The sequence below is a fragment of the Micromys minutus genome (assembly GCF_963924665.1).
Source record: "Micromys minutus genome assembly, chromosome: X".
Classification (NCBI taxonomy): Eukaryota; Metazoa; Chordata; class Mammalia; order Rodentia; family Muridae; genus Micromys; species Micromys minutus.
In genome coordinates this window covers 51,834,117-51,852,395 of record NC_137970.1, presented here as the reverse complement: position 1 = coordinate 51,852,395, position 18,279 = coordinate 51,834,117, and the positions used below count along the sequence as shown (strand labels likewise).

Here is an 18,279-nt window from a genome sequence, read left to right as displayed (position 1 = left end):
AGGGCCAATATGATTAAAAAGCTTCATTTTACATGAAACTAAATTTCGTTAACTCAAAAATTAAACAACCACATGTAAGTTGTAATTATTGTATTTGATACCACAGATCTACAAAGCAAATGACTCCTGACTCTTTATTTCATCATCATCATTATTATTACTGTTTTTTACAGTGCAGTCATTATCCCCCTCCCAATCTGCCCTCTGAATGGTCCTTATTGCATTCCTCCTCCCAACTCTGTACTTCTAAATCAATCTCTTTCCTGAATCTTCAGGCCCCTGTAGACAGCTGCCTACCTAATAATTCCATTTTATGATATCTCTACTTAGATAGCTAACGGGCATCCAAATGTAACTTCTATAAAACTAGGCTCCTGATTCTGTCCCCAATATTGCTCTTCTTGTCTTCCTTATCCTGTTTAGTGGGTTTAATGGTAACTCAATCCATCTAAATGGTAGGCCACTAAGTTTGGCATGGCTTTGAGTCTTCAGTTTTAATTTTTAAAAATTGGTTCTTATGTGTATAGGTATTTTGCCTGCATGTATGTCTGTGCACCATGTCAAACAGTACCCATGGGAGGTCAGAAGAGAACATTGGATCCCCATGGAACTGGAGTTAACAGCCAGTTGTTGAGCTGCCATGTGAGTGTGTGGAATTGAAATGTCTCCTCTGGAAGAGCAGCCAATGTTCTTAATTGGTGAGCCCCTTGACTCTTATTTAACTCATATTCTATTGGTAATTAAAATCTTTCAGCTTGCTCGTCAAGATACACCTGGAATCTGATCACCTCGTACAAACTGTACTGTTATCACTAGTCTGACCCATTGTTATGCCTTGCCTGCGTTATGGCAACAGCCCACTAACAGCCTCTTTCTTTGGACCCAGCTTTCAACTTCTCCCTCAGTGGTGCTGGAGATCAAATCCAGGGCCTCACACATGCTAAGCAGAGAAGAGGATTAGAGAGGTGTACCACTGAGTTACACCTTTGCCCTCACTGATGATCCTTTATAGTGCTGCTAACAGTCCACAACACACAACAGATGATGATCCTGTTAAGTGATTTTTTTTTCTGTATGTCAGTTACTTAATAGACCAGCACCTTACTCAACCCACAGCACAGAAGCTTCTTGAAGAAGATGGAAATTAACTTAGAGATCCACAACTGGACACTTGAGGATCTATGCATAAGGGACGGCAGAAATATTTGAGTCAGAGGTGATGGATGGCTCCAAGGAAAGAGTGCCTTCTAGACAAAACAGGACCACTGCACACATGAACGCAGACTGTGGCAGCATGCACAAAACCTACACACGTTCAAGCTAGATGGGGTCCTACCCTTAACCAAGAAGCTACCTGCAATTGATAGTCATTGTCAAAGGAAAAAAATCAGTTTTTTCCAATAGACTGCCATCAGGTATATCCAGCACACTCTAGGGTAGGCCCTGTCTAACATAAAATAACTCACTGGTATTTTTGTGGACATTTGTTTCAGTTTTCTTGTTTAGGCATTTTTGGTCTTCTTGGTCTTTTGCTTGTTTGCTATTTCTTTGTGGGATTTTTCATGGTTTTTGGTTTTGGTTTTTGAAAGAGAGAAAGAACATAATGTTGAGCGGGTATGGAGGTGGGGGGGGCCAATAAACAATTGCATGTCAAAAGAGTCGATATAATAATTACTAATTATGTGGGTGATCTGTAACTTTCAGCACATTCCTTCAAAAGAAGGTTAAGTCAAAAACTGTAAGTAAACCACTAAAATAAAGTCATAGGTCAAAAGGTAGTATGATCAGATTTGTGTCATAGCAAAATCTCTTGAGCACAAATGGGTAGGGAGATTCTAGAACACTTAGGTAAGTAGATCGTGTTGGGAATCAGATGATACACGACATGACACCCAAGAGATATATATCTACCAGAGATACAAAATTTGGAGTGGTAATGAAAACCTGTGGGTGATGACATAAGTGGTGGCTATGAATGACACTGTATGGAGGACAGAATGCAAAATGAGAAAAGGGCCAAGGAACAAGTAAAACATTGAGAATATCTAATACTTGAGAATGTATTAGAATACAGAAATACAGAATCGAAGAATTAGAAGGAATGTGCAAAGCAGAGAGAAAAGAACCCAGATAGGTGAGGCAGGCAATGAATACATGCAAAAGATAAGTGACTTTTAGGAGGAATATACAGCCAATATCCTCAACTGCCTTGTGAGGTCATACAGAGTGCAGAGTGGAGAAAAAGCACTGGATGGGGTTTGAGGAGTGTGATGAACTGATGCATGCCTCTGAATGAAGGAAGTGAACCTAACAAGTCTAGACTACTTTCCTCAAGTCTCATGGAAACACAGTGATTTCAGATGGAAGAAGTATCAGCATATTTTAGAAACAGTGCTACAGAAAGACGCAAGGCCATAACACAAAGGAAAGCCCTTGAAGAATTCAGAGGGTAAGATCTAGAGAAGAGATGAAGGTACTTGGTTAGCAAAATGAGGAATATCTCCTCATCTGGGAAAACACACACACACACACACACACACACACACACACACACACTGTCTAAGAACTCTAAGTTTCTGTGAGAGAAATAAAGTAATTTGCAGAAGGGAGAAATAAGAGGATCATAGAATCTTGTGAAATATGTATGATTTCAAGTAGCTATGAGAAGAAATAAGAGAAAAAATCATAAAGCATCAGCTCAGACTTCTCTTCACTGGTACATAGTAGTTGCAGTAAGCAGTTAGCAAATGTTTCTTAGCACCAGAAAGTCTGTGGTAAAATGGATTGGATGGAATATAATCACATTGTCCATTTTTATTTCTGACACAACAGCTGGAGGTTTTATACAATTAGCCATCTGAAACCCAGGAGAGCTAAAACAATCTTAAAAAATAAAAGAACTGCTAAAGGAACCAACATCCCTGTTTCTAGTTATACTACAGAGCTATAGTAATAAAAACTACATGGTACTAGTACAAAAACAAACATGTTGATTAATGAAATCTAGTGAATCCAGACAAATCGACACACCTATGGATACCTAATGTTTTTTTTTTTATAAACAAGTCAGAAAAACACAATGAAAAATAGAATCTTCAACAAATGGTGCTGGACAAACTGGATATCTATATGTAGAAGAATGTAAATAGATCCATGTTTATCACCTTGCACAAAACTCAAGTCCAAGTTGACCAAATACTTCAATGTAAAACCAGACAGAATAAATGTAATAGAACAGAAAGTGGGGAACAGTCTTGAATGCATTGTTTTGGGAGATAACTTCCTGAATAGAACACTAAATGGGACCTCATGAAACTGAAAAGCTTCTATAAGGCAAAGGACATCGTCAATAGGACAAAATGGCAGCCTACAGAATTAGAAAAGATCTTCACAAAACCTATATCCAACAGAGGACTAATATCCAAAATATATAAAGAACTCAAGAAACTAAACACCAACAAACCAAATAACCCAATTAAGAAATGGGGTACAGGGATTAAACAGAGGATTCTCAAATGGCCAAAAAACACTTTAAGAAATGTTCAATGTCCTTAGTCATCTGGGAAATGCAAATCACAATGCCTTTGATACTCTACCTTACACTGATCAGAATGGCTAAGATCAAAAACTCAAGTGACAACACATGCTGGATATGGAGAAAGGAGAACATTCCTCCACTGCTGGTGGGAGTGCAAACTCGTATAACTAACTACTTTGGTAATCAATCAGGTGGTTTCTCAGAAAATTGCAAACAGTTCTACCCGAAGATCCAGCTATACCACTTCTGGACATATACCCAAAAGATGATCCATTATACCACAAAGACACTTGCTCCACTATGTTCACAGCAGCCGTATTAGTAATAGCCAAAAACTGAAAACAACCAAAATGTCGCTCATCTGAAGAATGGATAAAGAAAATGTGGTACATTTACACAATGGAGTACTACTCGGCTATTAAAAACTAGGATATGATGAGATTTACAGGCAAATGGATGGAACTAGAAAATATCCTGAGGCAACCAAGACACAGAAAGTCATGCATGGTATGTGTTCATTTATAGGTGTGTATTATTTGTTAAATGATAATTAACCTACAATCCACAAACACAGAAAGGTTAGAGAGGAGACATCGAAGGTGAATGCACAGATCTCCCTGGGAAGGGGAAACAGAATGGATTTTGTGGGTAGACTGGAGGTAGGGATGGGAGTGGGAGGGATCAGGTGGTCGTGGGAGATGGGATGGAACTGAGGAGCAGTTGGGGGCAATGTGGAAACCTAGTGCAGTGGAAACGTCCTGGAATCTATGAGGGTGATCCTAGTGAGGACTCCTAAGCAATGGGGAATACAAAATCTGAACTGGCCATCTCCCGTAGCCAGGCAAGGCTTCCAGTGGTGGAACTGAGTTATATTTGGTTAAGTTGTTGACCAAAGGAGTCCTGTGGAAATCTCCAAACAACCCAGCATAATACTAGGATAGAGGTTTGCTCTCTGCAAACTGACACAGGGCCCCACTGCCAAGGACTAGATCTGCACAGCTCATTGAACATGTAAACATCAAGCTGGTGCCTGCATGGAACCTTCACTCTCGTGTTCTAGTCCCTTTGGTATGCAAAGGTACCCTACAGGCTAATCAAATTAAAACGTTGACACAAACCCAGCCACAGACCTTTTGATCTACATTCTGTCCTGCCTCTATAATATGGTAGTGCGAGGGTGGGAGTAGCCAACTAATGTCTGATTTAGCTTGGGGCCCATGCTATGAGACAGCGTCCATTTCTGACAGTGGTTGAATGGTCAGGATCGAGCGACTGGATAGCCCAGGAACATAGGGAAGAACCAAATATGCCTGGTCTATAAATTAATTATTCTTAATGATTTCTGCTATACTCATAGATTGGTGCCTTGTCCAGTTACTATCAAAGAGGCTTCCTCTGGCAGCTGATGGTAGTGGATACAGAGACCCACAGCCAGACATTCACTATGCAGAAAGTCTAAACTGGAGGTCTCCACTGGGTTCCCCCCCCCTCTGAATCTGAGGAATCCCAAAGAAGAGGGGGTGGAAATATTGTAGGACTCAGAGGGGGATGGAAGACACCAGATCATGGCCCACTGAATCAACTAAGCAGGGTGGCTGGGAGCATCGGATGGAGGAGAACTGTGGTTGGGATGCACTATAAGAGAGAAGAATATATTTTCAATTTTTAAAAAGAAAATAACAAGGGGGGATGAAAGCTAAAACAATGAGCATCTACAAACTATACAAAGAAATCAACTTACTTGAGAGATGAGCATCAATAATCATAGAAGATGAAGTTGATGACTGTCCATTAATTGCATCAATTTGAACCAGGGATGCATTTTTAATGTTATTTTCTTCTATCTTCAAGTTACTTTTATGTAGCAAACCTTCAATATTGGTGACTTTACAGCTAATACCACAGCCTGGTACAACCTGGAAATCTGTGCATGTACCCAAGGTTTCAGTGTCCAGCTCCTAACAAACAGAAACACAACACACTACATAAACAAACAAACAAGCAAATGGTGTGGTATTTTTAATTAGGAAAACAGTGTTACTAAGAATGTGAGAAGAGAGTTACTCACAATTTTGGGTGTAGGTACAAAAACATAAAAACCATTTGTATGGATGCTAATAATAGTCATGAAAAACGAATTGGTAAGCATCCTTTGATCTAACAATTGCACTGATAGATGTTTAATATAAAGACAGACTTGGAGAAACGGACAAGAACGCTCAGTGTGCACTGAAAACAAAACACTACTCACAGAACCCAATACAAAACAATGGGGTAGACTTGGATTTCCTGATAGGGAAAACTCATCTAACAAAATAAAAAGCAACGTCATTGTATGATTTTCTATGTAAATTTTCAAATGATAAATGCGGGTGGCATGACAGCATACACCTGGAAATTCCAAAAGTGGAAATCTGCACAGGTATCGTTAAGTTCAGGGTTTACCTGGCTATAAAGCAAGTTCCCGACCAGCCCCAGCTATGTCATGAGACTTTGTCTCAAAAGCAACAAAAACGTATCATAAGCTAGGTGCAATGACACATGCCTATAGGACCAGCCATGTGGAAACTGAGGCAGAAACAGCACTTAGCCCAGGAGTTTACCACCAACCTGGACAATATAGGAAAATCTTTGCTCTTAAAAGAAAGAAATCCTGCAAAAGAGGTGGCTCAGTAGTGAAGAGCACACCTGACTTCATCAGAGGATTAGAATTTGGGTCCCAACACCCACATTAGGAAGCTCAGAAATGTAACTTCATCTTCAAAGTATCCAACACCCACTTCGGGTATGCATACATACACAGAGAAAAAACACATTAATAACTAAACTAAATATTTACATAAATAAATAACATTATCATACATTTATGAACATACCAGAAATTGTTTATTAAACTTAATTTTTTTAAATCAATAAAGGCGTCCCAAACTTTGGGCAAGAACTCACTTTTAAAAATTAATTGGAGATTCCCAGATGGTAAACACATACTGTCCCTTTAAGATTAGGAGGCTGGAAGAATGGCTTTTTAGCTGAGAGCTTAAGCCGCAGATACCAATTATTAAATGTTGGACAGAGGAACCATGTTGGAGGGAAGGAGTGAGGGATCCATTTTTATTACCTACATTATGCCATCAATAAACATATTACTTCTATTTTATTGTTTTATGTCAAACAGGGGTTACTGTGTGATAAGATCAGAATTAACTTCTTTTTTATGCTTACAGTTGTCTATATGAACAAAACAGTACATAGTAATTTTGAGACAAGGTCTTATACAGTCTAGGCTGGGGTCAAGTTCACTATGTAATGAAGATAACCATAATTTTTTTTTTTTTTTGAGACAGGGATTCTCTGTGTAGACATGGCTGGCCTTGAACTTCGAGATCTGCCTGCCTCTGCTTCCTGAATGCTGGGATTAAGCATGCTCACTTTACTGGTGCAAGGGATCAAAAACCTGGGCCTCAAGCATCTAGGCAAGCATATTCCCAGCCCCAACCCATTCAATTAAATAAGAAAACACAATCCTCTTTAGCCTCATACTAATTAAATACATAAAATATAGTCAAAGGCCAGCCCAGATTAGGTCTATATCATTCCTACATGAGATGATAACATAAATATGAAAGATAAAATTGTACCTGCTTGCAATATTTGGTTACAGCTGCTCCTAAAGGATGTTCGCTGTTACTCTCTGCAGTTCCCACAATGGCCAGGATCTTATTGCGTGATATCTTGTGACTTTCCACTAGAACCTTTACTTGATTCACTACTGGGGTTCCATGGGTAATGGTTCCAGTTTTATCAAACACCACTACCTTTACCTGAAGAAAAGTATAAAACATAATGTACCCGTGTAACATCATCTTCCCAGAAATAAGAAACAGATTTATTTTTTAACAGACTAATACTTCATTTCTTAATAAACTGGCCTTTGACTTCACAACTGATATCTCTGGATGAACAAAAAGTGTATTAAGAAATACTCTTACAGCAACTAATTTCTCTACCCCACAGTTAAGTTTTAATCCTGTTAAATGTCTGTAAATTTGTGTTAAACAACTAGAGCTGTTAGTTATGGGTTGGCTCCTAATAGGTAATTAAGAGATGTCACTGGCATCTCTAGGGGAAACACAAAGGTTTTCAATACTACTGAATTATTATAGATCTATTGGAGAGACCTGGGTGGCGAGCAGATGACTGTAAGAGAAAACGTAAATGTTAGGTTAAAGGGAATATAAACTTTGTTGCTTAACTTTGCTAGGTATTGGTGAAGAACTTGGGCTGGAAGAGGAAGATCAGAGGAGCAGTTCGGAAAAGTCAGCACACATAGGAGAAGGGAAGAATCTGTAGTTAGAGACCATGTTCATCTCACTATAAACTCAGAATGAGAACCTTGGAGACTGAACAGCCCAGTGAACTGATATAAAAAAGGATAGGAATAATGCTTAAAGCATCATCTGGATGAGAGACAACTGTTGTAATGGGTATCATGGAAACAAGAGAGGAAAACAGAACAAAAAACTACAGATTAGATAACAGCATTGGATCAATATTAATTTCTTGATTTTGATAAATGTACTGTGGTCGCATAAGGGAGTGCCCCTGGTCTTAGGGTAGGTGCTCAACAGCTGCAGAAAAGGAATGCTTCTTTAGGTTTGAAATTATACCAATTTTTCCTATAAAAACTAGTACCCCTGGGACCAAGGCTCAGTGCTTAAAAGTGCTTGTGTTTTTGCAGAGGACCCCAGTTCAGTTCCTAGCACCAATATTGGGCAGGTGACAACAACCTGTAACTCTAGCTCAGGGAATCTGACATATCCTCTGGACTCCACAGGAGCCCATACATACATGAATTTACATATGAAGGTGCATATACATGAATAAAAATAAAATTAGCCTTTAAAATTTTCCTTAGGCTTGGAGAGATGCTCAGCAGTTAAGAACACTGACTGCTCTTCCAGAGGACCCAGGTTTGGTTCCCAATACCCTGTGGCAGCTTACAACCATTGATTACTCCAGTCTCAGGGGGACTCAACACTATCTTCTGGCCTCTGTACCCATGTGGTACATGGACATACATGCAGTCAATGCACACATACATGTTTAAAATAGCCTGTGTATATTTGCCAGCTATTCAAGGTTCTAGATTTGTTCTAAGCCATGTACTATGTATCCTCTGTGTATCTGCATATATTTTATAGCCTCATAATGAGATTGGAGTAGTGGGAACATGGTTTCAACTGAAGCAGCCTTAGCTGAGGCTGAAGTCACGGCTGCCAACTGCCAGCTGGTGGCAGTAAAGGCAGTGCCACTGCAGGGGCAGCTCCTATGATGTAGAGTTAGATGCAAACATGTCAGAAGCATGTTTTGACATGCTTTTGCCCGGCAAATTTTCCCAGGCAAGTGCTGGAGATGAGTGTGACTGGAGACAGATTTGACCTACAGTGCCTCTCCATTCAGGGACTACTCTGAGGGAATGGCTGAGGGAGTATCATTAGAGCCCTTAAGTAACCAAGGCAAATCTGATAAAGGACCAACATCACAGCTTTCCTACTTCAACCCTCAGTGTAGTTCCAGAAGAGGCTCAGCCAGGAACCACAGGCAAAAAACTGTGAACCGCATTCCTCAATAGGGTGTGAATGCATATTCGATAGTGCAATTTTTAGTTGTGAGGCCTCTTACCTTATGAGCCATCTCCAGTGGCTCCCCACCTTTGATAAGTATGCCATTCTGAGCACCTACTCCTGTGCCCACCATCACAGCAGTTGGAGTGGCTAGTCCCAATGAACAGGGACATGCGATACACAAAACTGTGATAGAGGCTTGGAAAGCAAAGCGTATTATGGTTTCTGTTCGGGAGATGCTTCTATTGTAGCCCTTTAGAAGAAAGACATGCACTCTGGTTATTCATTTACAGTTAGTTACTCAAAACAAAAGAAACACTGTTCGATCCTGTTTAAATAAAACCCGTGTCAAAGTCACATACGCTACCTGGGTACTTACATATACTTTAGTTACTAACAATAAACAGATTTTCACTTTATAAACATGAAAAATTGGGGGCAGAATTGGTTATTAAGTCGTATTTATGATTTTAGAGTTACTAATTATGAAGAAAAATAAAGAACACAGAACTTCATAATTTCTCCAAATCTAGAACTATTAGCAACTTTCAAGAATAACATGAGATATAATTCTCAATAAGTCTGGTCTTGAATAAATTCTGACTTTCTGATACTGAGACCATAGACTGGATGTCCATACAAAATTTTAAAGACAATAACTTAAATATTCACTTTAGAGAACAAAGATCAGAGCCAGCAAGATGGCTCAGCAGATAAAAGTGCTTGCTGGGCAACCTCATGACCTCGGTCCAATTCCATGAAATTGCAGAGGAAACAAAACGAACTCTTGGAAGTTGTCCTCTGTCCTCTACATATGTACAACGGCACATGTGTTCCAGCATTCACAAACATCACACACACACACACACACACACACACACACACACACACACCACAGTAAGTGAAATAAAGATTAAAAAAGTTAAAAGAGGCTGATGAGACTGCTCAGTGATTAGGAACACTTACAGAAGACTCAAGCTGAGTCCTCAGAATCCACATCTGGCAACTCACACCTACCTCTACACCTTCAAGGAATCTGATGAACTCTTCCAGTATATACATGGATAACTGCACTCACGTGCATATTTCCACACACAGATACATACACTTGTTCATAATTAAAGATAAGTCTTTAAAATGTTTTAAAAGTTAAAGTTAGAAGGGAATTTCATAAATATCTAGGCACAGACTTTTACACAGGTCATGTAGGAATGATTTCACATATGTTGTGTGAATTTAATTCTTTTAACTTCAGCATTATTATCCCTATGTCTCCCCTTACAAAAAGAGAAGCTGAGTTAAAGCTGAAGCAAGGGATCACTAGATCTACAGCTGCTAAAATAAAGTTCAACCCCTTTGTGACTTTTGACCAAATCAAGAACGGCAAATGGTATTTCAATGCACCTTCCCACGCTTGGAGAAAGATCATTTTTCCCTTCTTTCCAAAGAGCTGAGAAAGAAGTGTAGTATTCTGACTATGCCCACTGTTAAGAATGATAAAGTTTGTGCTCTGAGGACACCTCAGAGCCCAGCAGATTGGCGAAGTGGTCCAGCTGTACAGAAAGAAATGTCATCTACACTGAATGAATGCAGCGAGAGAATGCTAATGGCACAACTGTCCATCTATGTGGGCATCCACCTCAGCAAACTGGTTATTGCCACAGTAGAGCTAGACAGAGACTACAAAACACATCCTGGAAAGGAAAGCCAACTCTCAATAAGTATGAAGGGAAAAAAAGGAAGAAACAATTGAGAAATTACAGGAGTAGAGGAATCTCATGTACACTTTTATTAAGACTGTTTAAGTCAAATAAAAAGTGAGGGACTTGCAGATCTACTTTAGTATTTACAGAGCCATACTTAGAAAGCATCAGACCTCAGTAAGCAGGCACTAACACTATAGCTTTATAAACTAACTATAAGGTATTCTTGGAGGCTGAAGAGATGGCTATTCTTCCCAAGGCCCCAGCACCCACATGCTGAAGCAAATTCCCAACACACACACACACACACACACACACACACACACACACACGATGGCTCCCAGCCATCTGCAACTATAGTTGCAGGGAATCTAATACCCTCTTCTGGACGCCACAGGGGACTAGTCACACAAACTGTGTATAGACATAGATAAAATAATAAATAAACAAAGAGATTGTTAATTGATTAAGATGTATTCTTTAATACATTCTCTTAGCCAGGCATGATGATCCAGACCTCTAATCCTAACACTTGAGAGGTGGAAGCAGGAGAACCAGGAGTTTAAGGTTATCCCTGGCAACACATGAAGTTCAAGGCCACAAGACTCTGTCCTATACACACAAATGTATGTTATCTTATTCAGCCTTCACAACAAGCCATACAAAATGAGCATTATTAAAATTGCCTACGAGCCAGGCACACTAGCCCACACCCTTTCAGTTCCAGCACTCAGGATACAGAAACAAGCAGAAATTCAAAGCTACACTGGTCTACATGCAGAAATCTAGGCTAGTCGAGGGCTATGGTGAGAGTCTCTCTCAAAAAAAAAAAAAAAAAAAGTCCTCAAAAAGTTTAAGTTGTATACGATTCTAACAATCATGCTGAAATACTATTCTGTCCTATCTCAACCGTACACTAATGCTGCAATAGCACCTGCCATTAGCAACCCACTAGCTTTCTCCTGGTTATTGAACAGCTACTAAAATATTGCAGCACTTGTATAGAACCCCTGTTTTTATTAAACTGTGTTTCCAAAATGTAGAAGTGTGACGATGACAGTTTAGATATGACAGAAAGATGCTGTCGATGCATCTTCTTAGTGAAAAGAATGAAATTGTATGCTAAGCTTACTAAGATCTATACATTTTCTATTCCTACAAATGTAAAGGATGAAGCAAAAAGTTGTGCTGGTTTTGCTGTTATACCTCAAAACTGCACAGGACATAAGCACAGTGCCTGACAGTGCTTAGTAAAGACAGCAAAGGCAGCCAATTAGTGTACAAGTGTCTGTATCAGGGCCAGAGATGGCAAATACAATGTTAGGTGCTGTAGTGGTTTGAACAGGTATAGTCCCCACAGACTCATGTGTCTGAATGCCTGGCCCACAGAGGTGGCACTATTAGGAGGCATGGCCTTATTGGAGGGAGTGTCACTGTGGAGATGGACTTTGGGGTCTTATGTATATGCTCAAGGTATGCCCAATGTGGAGGACAGTCCCTTTCTGCTGTCTGTGGATCAGGATGTAGAACTCTCAGCTCCTCTAGCACCATATCTGCCTACATGCTGCCACGCTTCCTGCCATGATAATAATGGACTAAACTTCTGAAGTGTAAGCCAGCCCCAATTAAATGTTTTCCTTTATGAGAGTTGCCATGGTCACAGTGTCTCTACACAGCAACCATAACTAAGACAGGTGCTATCTGTGGTTTCTGATATGCATTGGAACTCTGAAAATACATTCCCAAAGCAGGATGTAGGTACTATTATACTTGGAATTTCTTTTTACTTTTGTCCTTTTCCCCTTTCTCTTCATTTCTTTTTCTTTCTTCCCTTCTTCCCTCCCTCTTTCTTTTTGATACTGGGGATGAACTCAGGGATAACAAGTGCTGGGCAGCATTCTACCACTAAGCTACACTTTTAACCATTACTGTTCATTTCCAAAGTTTGTTTATTTTAGACAAGGTTTCACTGATCATCCCTGGCTGGCCTGGTACTCAGAGAGGTTGACCCCCAAACTCAGAGATCTGCTTGACTTTGCCTCCTGAGTGCTAGCGTTAAAGTTGTGAATCATTGCATCTGGCTCACAATCATTTACAAACGCGGGCATTCTCAGAAGCCAGAGGCACCAAATCCAGCTGTAGCTGGAATTACAGATGGGTGCTGCGAATGTAACTCAGGCCTTCTCCAAAAGTAGTGTGTACTGTCAACTACTGAGCTATTTCTCCATCTCCTTAATGACCTCTATACAAGTTTCACAAAGTGTTTTGCACACAGTCAAAAGTTATTACAAGTCACTTACGGGAAAGTAGGTTTCCACAATTTCAAAATTCTGGAATCCAATTATAATCCACACCAAGAGGGTAACAATGGAAACCAAGACGATAAAAGGAACAAAGTAGCCACTGAGTTTGTCTGCAAACTGCTGGATAGGAGCCTAGAATTTAGAAGAAGAATGTGATGATGATGGTGAGTGTCTTTAAGTCTTATCTGTTATACTGGACACAGATGTATCTGGTAGCACAGACAGAAATACCTTAAATTACACAAATGCAACTAGAGTTAATCAAAGGGAAACACACAAGATCTGCACTAGAAGGGTTTAATAAGAACACTTTCTGCTTGTCTTAGGGGACTAGGTTACCTTTGATGTTTGCGCCTCCTCTACAAGTTTGACGATTTGGGAAAGGGTTGTATCTGCTCCCACATGTGTTGCTCGGATGAGGAGAGACCCATTCTGGTTAATGGAACCTGCAATCACCGTGCTGCCAGGTTTCTTAGCCACAGGCATTGCCTCCCCTGAAGAAAGAGAGAACAAGAAGACATTTGTTCATTCACTGTCAACAAATACCTAGAAAGGACATTCTTCCTAAACTAGGATCTGGACTCTTGCAAAGATAAAGTTGCCCACCCTTTTTTCATTCTCACCCAGAAAACACAGGGCTATACAGCCTGGAAGAGCTTCCCAAGTTGAGGAAACTGCAGGCAGTCTCTAAAGAACTCATATTCTTTGTTCAGGACTTAGACATTTATTGGTTCTCCTTTATAGTGTCTGCTTTTCATTATCACCGTTGATTCATTTTCCTTTCATGTCATGATCCTCTGACAGAACATACCTGTGATGAGGGACTCATCTACCATAGAATGCCCTTCAATGACACGGCCATCCACTGGAAATTTGCCGCCTGGAACGACCTTAATGATATCTCCACGCTGTACAAGTTCCACATCCACTTGTTCCTCACTGCACATGAGTTAACACAGAAAATACCATGGCATCTGCTTCTTATTTTACCCTTCACACACACAAAATCTGGAGACCATGTCAAGCTATGACTCCATAATTACCAACAGAACCTGGCTCCAACATCTACACTAGCAACAATTACATTAGTTTTTCACACTGGTGGTAATGAACAAAGTCTTGACCCAAAGCAAGTACTTTAAATATTTATTCAATAATCACTAAATGAGTTAAAGCTTAAAAAAACAGTACCACAGTCAGGCATGATAACATACACTCGTAATCCCAATACTTGGAAAGTGGAGGCAGGAGGGTTAAAAGTTCAAGGTCAGCCTGTATTACATGAGACCCTAACTAGCTATATATGTCAGGTATCTTATATATATACCAAAACAAGACCTTATGTCAAAAGATGGGTAAGGTGAGAGGTTGGCCCAGGTTATTCTTAAATCCATGACCTCCCTGCTTCAGCTTCCAAAGTGTTAGAATTACAGGCAATGTACCACCATACATGACTTGAATATGTCCTTTGGGGGAGGGGGCTGGTCTCAAGACAGGGTTTCTCTGTATAACCTTAACTGTCCTAGAACTCTCTATATAGACCAGATTGGCCTAGACTCACAAGAGATCTGCCTGCCTCTGTCTCCCATGTGCTAGGATTAAAGGTGTATGCCACCACCATCCAGCTAAATACATTCTTCTATAAAGAAATACTTAGAAATTGTACCACAAAAAGCTATATGCCTGGGATTTACTTCCTACTGCAACAACAGAAAGAAAGATGGAAGAGACAGATGAAGCAAAGCATCATAGAATGGAGATAATTGTTAAATCTGAGCCAGATCATGTGGCAATATGACATTCCTTACTTCTGCAGGCATCTCAAAATGTCCATAAAAGAGAACCAGTAAGATGGCTCAGCACATAAGAGCGCTTGCTGCCAAACTTAACAACCTGAGTGCTATCAGTAGGGCCCACATGGTAGAAGGAGAAAACTCCCACAGGCTGTCCTCTGACCTCCACACATGTGCCATAACAGATGAGTACCATAATAAAAATGAATGTAATAGAATGTTTAAAACAAGTTACAAAAAAAATGAAGATGAATACCTCAAGAGGAGATTTTCAGAGTTAAGAGTTACAATAGTTGCTTCTGTTGCTTGTAATGAAATTAGCTTTGCAAGAGCCTCAGAGGTTTTGCCCTATAAATTAAAACACAATAAGGATGCTGAAGAAAGAAAGTGTTTAAACCTAAAGATATAATGTTTTAACATTGCTCAAACATCAGCTTAAGAAAAACATTTCATCAGAAAAATTTACATTGGAATATTAGTAATATAATTTTAAACACATTTTAATAGTGCTAGGTATAATTTATAAATAAATACAAATTAATAGAAAATATTAGGAATCAATATATATATGAACAATATATATATGAATCAATATATATATATGAATATATAAGTATATTATTCAAGAGAGATTATAAATACTCTATGTATAGGTAGTTTTTCCACACTACTAATAGAAGAAACTCAAACTAGAATCCCCATGTAATTCTAGTTAACATCTGCCAACTTAGCAAGGATTTAGAAAAGATGCAATAGTACGGATGTTATAAAATCAGCTGTGCTGACAGACCCTAACTGGCAGAATTTCCCACCATGAGAAGATTATGCCCTTAGAGACAACAATCATAAATCATATCCTTTCTATTACTCCTAAGGTACTCAGCTCAGAGGGAATGAATGTTAAGACATGATTATGTTCAGTGTAGTATTATCTAAAACAAAATATTAGAAAAAAAACAATCAAGAAGAAAGTTAGAATGGTTTAGTAAACAAGAACACACTGACTTGACAGAAACTAGCAAGTGATTGTCTAGACTGTAGTTGGGAAGAAACTGTACAATGCTTAAGGTACTAAGATGCATATAGATTATGCTTTATAAAGTTACATGGAACAGGATTAGAAACGGACCTTCATCACAGCATGGAAATACGAATGAACCTTGACATCACTGTTTTAAGCCACATGGCGAAATCAATTTTCAAATAACAATATATGACTAATAAGCACTTCTCAAATGGTTCTCACAAAGTACCATGGGTGTACTCTAACTCTGGCAGTAATATAGACTTGGTAAGTTTACTGAAGATACAGCTAAAGCTAAAATGGTTAGATACATAAATCAATGCATAATTCTAATGAGTGGTCCAGAGAATAGTAAGGACTTTGACTATCTTAGCAAACTTCACCCTTTTTTACTTTACCTTAGCTATATGTTCCAGCCATCGGCCTAGTGCAATAAACACAAACAGCATAGGAGGTGTATCAAAAAAGGTGATAGGGTTCACTTTGGCTCTCTCATACATCGCAACCAGAAGAATAACCAGAGAGTAGGCAAACGCGATGGTGGTTGCCAACACAATCAGCACATCCATATTTGCTGTCTTGTGCTTCAGTGCTTTATAAGCCTGAATGTAGAAGTACCAGCCTCCACAAAACTGTAACAGAAGAGTGAATAGCACTGAATTTTCCTAAACCTGAAGTTCATATGTATACCCAAGTAAACGTAGCATAACATATTGATGTTCACTTCCTTTGCCTTTTAACTCGTTCATAAACACTGTTATAGAGCCTCATATGTAAGCCCAGGTTGGTATTGAACTTGACAAGATCTTAGGATTACAGGCATGCACTCTACCTGGCTGTAAGGGGGAGATTTTGAGCAGGAACAAGTTTGCATTTTAGCAGAGGTATATACAGAAGGGTTTCAGGTTGCTATGCAAGATACCAACTTGATTCAGCGGATACTTCATACCATTAAAACGTCAGATAACTGTTGCAAGTTTTCTTTTTGGTTTTTGAGATAGGGGTTCTCTGTGTAGCACTGAAACTCTCTCTATAGACAAGGCTGGACTCCAGCTCATAGAGATCCGTTTTTCTTTTTGATTCTAGCTTAATCAAGTAAACTAGGAAGATAATTTAGACATTTTGTAAACTTTTTTAAAATATATAAGACTTAGTACTTTTCCAAAAGTCAATCATAAGCCAGGGGTTCTTGTGGGAAATAGAGAAGGAAGGCTTCTATTCCATTAGTATGATTGGGATTGAATAATTGTCACTAATGCTTCCTTTTGCTTTGCTTGGGTTTCGGTGGTGCAGGGAAAGAACCTAGGGCTCTTGGTATACTAGACAAGTAATCTACCACTGAATTACACCCTCAGCCCTCACTTTTAAACCTTTAGTAAAGACCAAATAATATACTTGATAATGTCACTTGCCTGTACAGGTAGACATAATAAAAGAGACAACAAATTCATAATGGACAGTCCTGGCAGGAGCTGACGCTCCAGAAACATAGAAGAATGCATGTTGATCATTTCTTCATTACTCATGTTCTGATTATGGTGAAGAGTTGCAAGTTGGTGGTCCATAACCATCATATAGATCATCAGTCCCATTACGGGGATACAGAAAAACAGGCTCACGAGGAAAGACCCTCTCCATCTTAAATGGAAAATATTTTTAAAAGAAAGAAAACACATTTTTAGTTAGTGGGTAACATAAAAGTTAAATATTCTATGTACTAGAGAGAAACCATCTCACTCAGTGTAAGAAGATATCATGGGACCGGAGCAATGGCTCTGCAGTTATGAGCTCCTACTGTTGTTTCAGAGGACCCAAGTTTAGTTCCCAGCACCCACATCGCTCACAAACACGCATAACTCCAGTACCAGCAGATCCAACGCCCTCTTCTGACCTCCATAGTCTTCTTCATGCATGTGACATAAACTCGCATATACATACACACAATTGAAAAATAAAAGTAAATCTTAAAAAAAAAACGCTATAGTAAAAATCAACATGCTGACAGGATGTTAAATTTCTAAAAGGAGTTGAATTTTTTTTTTTATTAACAACCCCCAAGTACTTACTGTTTTATTTCTCGTTTATGATCTAAGTGGTTGGCTGATCGATCTTTCTTGACCAAAGAAGCTTCGAAACCTAAGCTCTAAGGAAATTCATGAGAAAAATGTCATTTCACTCAAAGCAGAGATATTCTAAGCCATGCTGCTATTACTCAGAACAACTCAGTTCAATTCCTGAGTAAGCGTCATTCTGGGGAATGGAAACATGAAGCTGTCCAGAGCTTTCTGCCCTTG

At 39.2% G+C, this 18,279-nt stretch overlaps 1 protein-coding gene across 1 annotated transcript in view; it reads right to left on the bottom strand.

Annotated features, from left to right (window-relative positions):
- ATP7A (ATPase copper transporting alpha) overlaps nucleotides 1-18,279 on the bottom strand; it is a 96,352-nt gene that overhangs the window by 12,806 nt on the left and 65,267 nt on the right. Inside the window, exons 8-17 of the mRNA XM_080911043.1 lie at nucleotides 18,052-18,128; nucleotides 17,398-17,623; nucleotides 16,384-16,617; nucleotides 15,218-15,309; nucleotides 13,980-14,107; nucleotides 13,508-13,662; nucleotides 13,166-13,300; nucleotides 9,221-9,415; nucleotides 7,177-7,359; nucleotides 5,280-5,496 (exon numbers count right to left, since the gene is read on the bottom strand). Coding sequence (XP_080767169.1) covers nucleotides 5,280-5,496; nucleotides 7,177-7,359; nucleotides 9,221-9,415; nucleotides 13,166-13,300; nucleotides 13,508-13,662; nucleotides 13,980-14,107; nucleotides 15,218-15,309; nucleotides 16,384-16,617; nucleotides 17,398-17,623; nucleotides 18,052-18,128 — 1,642 coding nt within the window. The remainder of the gene's footprint in view (nucleotides 1-5,279; nucleotides 5,497-7,176; nucleotides 7,360-9,220; nucleotides 9,416-13,165; nucleotides 13,301-13,507; nucleotides 13,663-13,979; nucleotides 14,108-15,217; nucleotides 15,310-16,383; nucleotides 16,618-17,397; nucleotides 17,624-18,051; nucleotides 18,129-18,279) is intronic.